The following is an 8,136-nucleotide window of genomic DNA, read 5'->3' as shown; positions in this document are numbered from 1 at the left end:
AATTCGTTACATGCAACACTTCTCAGAACTTAACAGTTTCATAAGCCGTAAAAATAACGTACCCCTGGGAGGTTTCTTTGGAATAGTGCGAATGAGGCGAAATTGTTATATCTAAAGTAAGGCCTATTACGCTAAACCCTGACCCAAATATCAAACAATTGACATCCCAGTCGAAGACATCAAGGTCTCTCTAATAACGACTAGAAAAGACAGGCACTGAGCTTGTTGGCATGGAAAGCTTCTGGCAATGATATTGCTGAAGACAAAAATTTACCAAAAACATAATACATGCAGATAGATTGAGACGAGATGTTGAGAATTTTAGTGAGAGTTTGCTTCCACTGAAGCCAACGCCTTGCATGTATCAATAGAAAAAAAAAAGCAATATGGTCGTGATTATTATAAAACGAGATTTGATCTGTTAGAACTTACCCCTCAAGGTAAACAAACACTACTGCATGTGTCATCAAAATTTATTTATTAGAAGCATGTATTTAAGAATTTAAGAAATTACCGGTATAAATTTCCTGGGTGACAGAAAATAAAAGAATTGATTTCGCGATGTTATCCGTTACAATTTTCTAAGCTATAATTAAGCGTGGTAATTCCAGTAGACACCACAATTTCACATCTAAAATATCACCAATTCCCTTTGATAAAAATACCCATTTCCGTCACATTCCCAATATTATGACAAATCGTGCCTTCACTTCACTGGGTCCCACTTTGTCGGCAGGCAGGATTTTCGTATCGCTGGACCACGAATGAACAGTTTACGCTTTGTTTGGTTTTTTATCAAAATCTAGCCAGATGTTGTTGGCAACGAGTGCGTTCCTGCAACGGACTTGGAATACTCCGTGACGCGCTCTCGATACGGATTTTTTGTACTTCTATTCTTCCGCTTCGTCTTTGTATCACAATAAGAACTTGATTGATTCTGCCAGCCCAGATGTGAGGGGAAAATCCGGTGAGTCGTGGCTTGTAATGCTTGATACTAATCGCAGGAGATCCACTGTGTGCGAGAGTGGCACCGTACGACACACAAGCTTGCTGGGGTCCTATAGTGAAAATTCAAAGAAGGAAAAATTCAGCACTTTTGTGACCGAGATTCATTTTTAATCAAAATGGGGAGTAAAGTACCGTACTTACTCGAATAAGCACAGTGGCGCTTATTTTATTTTTCGCGCCTCAAGTGAGGCGCTTATTCGAGGGTGGCGCTTATTTAAAAATTGGACGCCACACAAATATTTCTGTACGGAGAAAAGAGAAACGTCACCTTTTGACTCTTACGGCATTTTAATTAATGGACGAGGAGTGAAATACAATCACTTTGAACTGAAGAACATATGTTTTGATGCAAAGAAATTCCCCATGCGGTGGCGGAGTTACTTTTTAGTGTTTTTTTTTTTAATTTGACGAAATTCCTCGCGGCGCATATTTGCTTTTTTGTCCCAAATGCAGCGCATATTCGAGCAAACACGGTAATCAGGTGAAAGTTAAGTAGAAAATTTAAACGGTCTGAACCCATGCAGGAGTCATTGAAATTTGACGGACGAAGTAAGATCGTGCGGGCTACCGTTGTTGGTGACACTGACATTCGTTTTGACAACCAGAGCGGAAGTCATCTTCAAATGTAAAGGCAGAGAATTCCAAGATTTTACTACTCTAGAGATATACGGAAATTTTAGAACATTAGTTCCTTGCATATTTAATTTTAAACGGGTTATTAGCATGTCTAAAATTATATTTAGAACTGTCAACTGTCACAAGACAATAAGACAGATCCAGATCATATAGGCCCATCATGCATTTAAAAAGAAAAACTAAGTCCATAAAAAGCTTCCTTGAGGAAAAGGAAAGAAGGTTCAGTTCCTGCAGTCCCTCTCCATAAGGCTGAACTCTTTCAATTATGTCGGGGGTGCAGGGATGGCGCAGTGGTGAGAGCACTCGCCTCCCACCAGTGTAGCCCGGGTTCGATTCCCAGACTCGGCTTCATATGTGGGTTGAATTGTTCGCTTTCTACTCTGCACCGAGAGGTTTTCTCCGGGTACTCCGGTTTCCCCTCCCCTAAAAAAAAAACAACATTTGACTTGATTTGCGTTGATTGTTAATTTCAATTTACAGTGTCCCCAATGAGTGCTACAGCGCTAGAACGACTTGACACTTAATAAAGTTCCAAGTCGATCAAGAACTGTTGATGTGGAGACCATACCTGGCAGGCAAATTCAACGTGCGGTCTAACTAGATGAATGTAAAATTTGAGCAGTACATGAGGTTGGTTCCAGGTACCACAAGTTCTCTTGATCAGACGTAGCACTTTATTAGCGATGTTGAGTTTAGCCAAGACGTGGTTTTTCCAGGACAGGTTATGACTTATTAAAACTCCCAAATCTTTTTCTTCATTTGACAAAGGAATAAGCTCGGTACGAAGGCAATAAGAGGTTTCTAATCTGGTTTTCTTGTTTGTGATACAGAGATGTTTACATTTCTTCATGTTAAACTTCATACCCCAGCTCTCACTCCATTGATGTAAGGTGGATAGGTCTTGTTGCAGTATGTCACGGCCCAAATGACCGCGCATGACTCTGCTTCATCTTCCGTCATCGGCATAGAGGGGTAGTAAAGTATCAGGAGATAACTCTAATCTAATATCATTAATGTAAATAAGAAACAGAATAGGACCGACTATCGAGCCTTGCGGGACGCCAGAAGATACAAATTTCTAATCAGAGGAGATGCCGTCGATAGATGCTCTGCGCAGTCTATCTGTGAGGTAGTCACCTATCCAGTGCAGCAAACGGTGACGGATACCTAAAAACTCCAACTTATGTAGAAGCTTTGTATGTGGTACTCCGTCAAAGCCTTTTCCATATCAGGGTAGATGTTATCAATTTGTTCACCAGCATCTAAGGATGTTGCCAAATTGTGTAGCTGCGTAACACAGGATCTGTACCTTCTAAAACCATGCTGTGAAGGACTTCAATATGGTTCAATCAGATTAAGAATTCTAGAGTGAACACATCGCTATAGTACTTTGGATAAAATAGGTAGGAGGGCAATTGCTCTGTAACTGGTGACAACATCCTTCTGACCTGACTTGAAAACTGGTTTAAGGTTTGAGTCCTTCCATTTTGCAGGAAGAGTGCCACTTTTTAAAGATTAATTAAAGATATTTGTAATTGGGCTAGATATTTCTGAAGAAACTTCTTTTAACAGTGGTGATCTTAAACCGTCAGGATCAGGGCACTTAGATTGATCCAAATTCTCTAAGATTCCTTCAACCTCCCTCGCTGAGATAACAACATGGCAGAGCTCTCCTAAAGGTGGTACAACAGGATAGTGCCCAGGTGGCACAGGTTCATTATTAGGTTTACTAAAAACATATTTGAAGTAATCATTGAACAGATTTGCCTTTTCCAGCGAATCAGTAACAAGGGATTTGCTATTTGCATCATTCTTAATAGCCAAAGGTAATTTCCTGGTCTTGGTTATGACACTGTAGAAGCTCCAGAATTTCTTTGGATTATCCTGAATGTTATCGGCCAGTTGACTCAGATATGCAAAAATTTGGCTTTATTAACGGAGTTGATAATGTAAATTGGCCACCGTACAGGGCCGTACAGAGATTCTAAAATGCGTTGTACTTTAAACGAATAAGACTTTTACAGCTCCTCCTCAAAGATTTAAAATGATTCATATCCCTGCTGTTCTTTGTTTGCTGCGCCCTTCTGCTGGCTCTATCTTTTTTTCGGCATAAATCTTTCACCTCTTTGTCAATCCGGGGAGGACTGAATTTATCATTAATCCTTTTCTGGGGAACAAATTCAATTACGACAGTCCAAAACAGATTTTACCAGTAATCAGATTCATATTTACGTCATTTTCAAGTATAGAGGTCGCCCACGGTAGGTTTTGCAAGGTTTTCTTCAAATCCTCTTAGTTGGCTGTTTTCAAATTCTAGACATACTTTAATCTGGATTGGATTTTTGCTGATATTCAGAAAAAAAGTAACACTTCGTTGATCAGAATTCAGTAATCCTTCACTAACTGAAACACTGTGAACGAGGTCAGGGACAGCGGTAAGTATCAGATCTAGTATGTTGAAATTCCTGGTACTTGTGTAAGGAATGCATAGTTAAATATTTCAAAAGAATCAAGGTAGAGTTGATCTGAGGACAGCGGTAGTTGGTTAATCCAATCGAAGTCAGGAAGGTTGAAATGGCCAACAATAAATATTTTTTCAACATAGAGTTGCTAATCCCTGAACGTGAGTCTCCTAGTAGCTCCATGTAATCCACGTTGGTGTTCGGAGCCCAGGTCATCGCTTAACTCGCTTGCACCATAACAGTTCGCAGCTAGTTTCAAGATCCGGGCTCCTAACCAATAGATCGTTATGAACAGCAAGAAAGACACCACCTCCTCTTCGATCTTGGCGGTCTCTTCTGTAAATTGTGTAACCAGATGGAAGAACTTTGTGGTCCAAAACACTGGAATCAAACCAGGTTTCAGTGATAGCAAGGATATCAAATTGTTCTGCAAAGACCACGGCATGTAAGTCTTGGAACTTGTTTTTGAGTGATCTGGCATTAACTTGAAAGCATTTCACACCTTTGTGAGAGTTACGATTTGCATTCCTTTCCATATCAATATGGCGCGCGTTGTCAATGTTGTAACAAGGATTAAATGGAGGCAAAGTGGTAGAAAAGAAAGGCGGACAGATCCAATCGAAGCTTCGCATTTGCTGAAACGTACGATACTCTTTTAGCAAAACATTACCGCACTTTACGTGACACCAAGAATCGCATTTATCACAACTAACCGCTCGATGATTTCTTCCAATGGCATTACTCCATACAGAACACTGCTCATGAACAGGATTTACGCAAATGTCACTACTAAGAATAAGGCGTCTCAGGTTCAAGGAGCTGTCAGAGTTGGCGTAATAACTGATTCTACGAGAAAAGTGAGCGACGAATACAAAATGGCGGACCCGACTCCAGTAGCAAAGATGGTAAAATGATATGATATGATAATGATATGATATTTAATTATTTATGCACGGTAAAATCATCAGCTAAGATTACAAACAATGCTAAAATCTAAATTACAAAAGGTAAAATTTTAAAATGATTACAATAAAATACAATTAAACTATATTAATACTAAAGCTGCTTTCCATGAATGCCGTGCTTTATACTAAAATATGTCTTTAATCAGATTTTTGAAAAGCCCAAGAGACTCTGCTTGTCTCGCTTTGAGGGGTAAGCTATTCCAGACAGTAGCACCTCTATAGCTGAAGCTGTTTCTATAATAATTTGTCCGCGGAAACGGAGCATTAAGCTTTCTTTCAGAGTCTCTTAAACTATAAACAGATTCGCGGTTTGTAAATTTTGAACATAGATATTCCGGTGCTAGCCCCTGAAGACACTTATAGACCATTGTGGCCAGCGCAATTTGTTGCTGGCTAACTAGATTTTTCCAGCCTAAAATTTTGAATAGCTCGCTAGCATTTGCATCAAAATGAGAGAAGGTCAGAACTCTGGCTGCTCTATTTTGCAGTTTTTGTAATTTGTCATGTAACGTGATACCACAGTTTCCCCAGACGACATTGCAGTAGTCAAAGTGCGGTTGAAGTAAAGCGTGATAAATAGAGCGCAATGTCGTCTAAGGAAAAAGATGCCTTATACGTTTGAGGGCTCCAATTCCAGAAGCTACTTTCTTTGTCAGTTTATCGACATGGCTACTCCAGTTAAGATTATTATCAATAAGCACGCCCAGGGATTTAGCAACAGAAACTTGAGTGATAGGAGCACCATTAATCTCGGGAATTGGAGGATTTGTGAGAGCATACAACCTCTGCCTTGATCCAATCAGCATAAATTCGGTTTTTGTCATGTTCAGGGTAAGTTTGTTTGCTATCAACCATTTTTTAACATTTTCTAGATCATGGTTAAGTCTTGATTCTATGTCGCCTGTATTGTCACCCGCATATGTTAGGTGGGTGTCATCTGCGTACATCCATGGCACACAATTCGTTAGACAGTTTGGCAGATCATTGATATATAGCAAAAACAACAATGGACCTGTTACGAAAAATAGCATTGCGTGACTAGCGTTACTGTCTAGAAGCTTCGCGAGAGTTCGTAGTTTGTTTATATTTAGGTTTGTACGTAAGCGCTTCTAAATCGGTGTGTTTTGTAATCTTTCTATTATTAGATTCATTACTAATTTAGAAAGTTCTAGAAGTTTATTGTCAGGGTATATAAGTAGACGAGTCCAAGCGGACTGTTTTTCTAACTAGTTTTTCACAAGCGAAGAGAGTTGGCGTTGGCCGTGTTTAGTCAAGTGTGACAGAAGCTGTGTTTATTCAAGTTAGCGGAGGCCGTGTAAGTTTATTGAGTACGTGTTATTTAGAGTTTTACTTCGTGGAAACTACGTTCATTTTTTGGAATAAATCTTCTTGTTGTTGTTCCGACAACCCTGCGTTCAGTTTAGTTTGCAAGCTACCTTTCCTCAAAACATTCGAACTCGTAACATTGGGGGCCTGTCAGGGAGAGGAATTCATTTGTTTGCCGACTACAGAAACCAGGAAAGGACAATTCAAGAAGGAGTTACAGAAAAGTAAGAGGAACTGTACGAGAGAGTATATTGTGTTTTTGCTGTGGAATACTGCTATGGAAATGGAAAAGCTTTTGCAGATGGGAAAAGAATTCGGGTTGGAAGGAGAAAAGCTTCTCGAGTTTGTGAGGGAAGAGGAAGAAAAAGAAGAAAAAAAGAGGCAATTACAAGAAGAAAGAGAAGAGAGACGTCGAATGCTTGAGGAGGATAAAAGAAAGGAAGAGGAAGAGAAAGAGGAAAGGCGCAGAAGAGAAGATGAAGAGAGAGAAACTAGGCGACAGGAACGCGAACTAAGAAAATTGGAGATGGAAGCCGAGCTGTTGAAACAGAAAGAGGCCATTGAAGCGGCAAAAAGAGAACATGAGCTGGAGATTGCACGTTTGGCTGTGGAGAATGCGGACGGACGTCCTGAAGTGAGAGAGGATCGGGCTAAGGCACCTAAACTCCCCTCGTTTGTTGATGGCAAAGACGATTTGGATGCGTATTTGCAGAGGTTCGAGAGATTTGCCGAGACAGCTAAGTGGAAAAAAGATGGATGGGCATCGAAGCTCAGTGCTCTGTTGTCTGGACGGGCACTAGAAGTGTATTCACGTTTATCGGAGGACGCAGCTAAGGATTATGACAGGGTAAAGATTGCGTTAATGAAGAGATATGACCTTACCGAAGACGGCTATCGTCGAAAATTTAGAGCATCCAAACCAGAAGTTGACGAGAGTCCGGAGCAGTTTATCGTGCGACTGGACAGATACCTGTTACGTTGGCTAGAGCTTTCGGATACTGCGCGAACCTTTGATGGTCTTAAGGACTTGATCGTGAAAGAACAATTTATTGACTCTTGCCCTAAGGATTTGGCAATTCACCTGCGAGAAAGGGCACCTGAGACTCTAGCAAAGATTGCGAAGATCGCTGACCAGTACTTGGAGGCTCATGGTAAACATTTGTTCAGCTCAGCGAGCAGAAAACCAACAGTGCAGCCTGAGAGGGACGAAGCCAAGAACATGCAGATTAATCCACCAGCTCTGCATTGCTTTAAGTGCAACACCCGAGGTCATAAAGCTGTCAACTGCCCAACCCTAACAAGAAAGTGTTTCCTATGTGGTAAGCAGGGACATGAAGCTAGAAACTGTCGATCAGGTGGACGCAGATCAGGAGGACAAAGTAAGGATGGTAACCCTGTGCAGCGTGGTCAAGTAAGTGCCAGTTGTCTAGTTCAACCACCTGAGGATAAACCTACTGATGAAGAAGTTAAGGCCTGTATTAAAGATGATAAGTTGCTGTTAGCCTGTGGTAAGAAGATTCCATTGTTGAGTAGTGCTTGTATTGAACCGTTGACTGGAGTGAGAAGTAAAATGCCTGTCGTGAAAGGTAGAGTTGGAGAGAAGCCTGTTGATGTCCTGAGAGATACTGGTTGTAGTGGAATTGTAGTAAAGAGGGATCTTGTGTCTGAGGATCAGTTTACTGGAGAATTTAATGTTATGCTGCTCATTGACAATACGGCAAGGAAAGTTCCTATCGCAA

The 8,136-nt window shown here is 40.7% G+C and overlaps 1 protein-coding gene across 1 annotated transcript in view; it reads right to left on the bottom strand.

The window, feature by feature from the left end:
- Positions 1 to 462: 462 nt before the first annotated feature.
- The window catches only part of LOC137979091 (rab3 GTPase-activating protein non-catalytic subunit-like), a 70,798-nt gene continuing 63,124 nt past the window's right edge, over positions 463 to 8,136 (bottom strand). The window contains exon 38 of the mRNA XM_068826264.1: positions 463 to 1,058. Within this exon, the coding sequence (XP_068682365.1) occupies positions 915 to 1,058 (144 nt within the window). The 3' untranslated portion in view covers positions 463 to 914. The remainder of the gene's footprint in view (positions 1,059 to 8,136) is intronic.

The sequence above is a fragment of the Montipora foliosa genome, chromosome 12, assembly GCF_036669935.1.
Source record: "Montipora foliosa isolate CH-2021 chromosome 12, ASM3666993v2, whole genome shotgun sequence".
In the NCBI taxonomy this organism is placed as follows: Eukaryota; Metazoa; Cnidaria; class Anthozoa; order Scleractinia; family Acroporidae; genus Montipora; species Montipora foliosa.
This window is presented reverse-complemented; position numbering and strand designations above follow the sequence as displayed.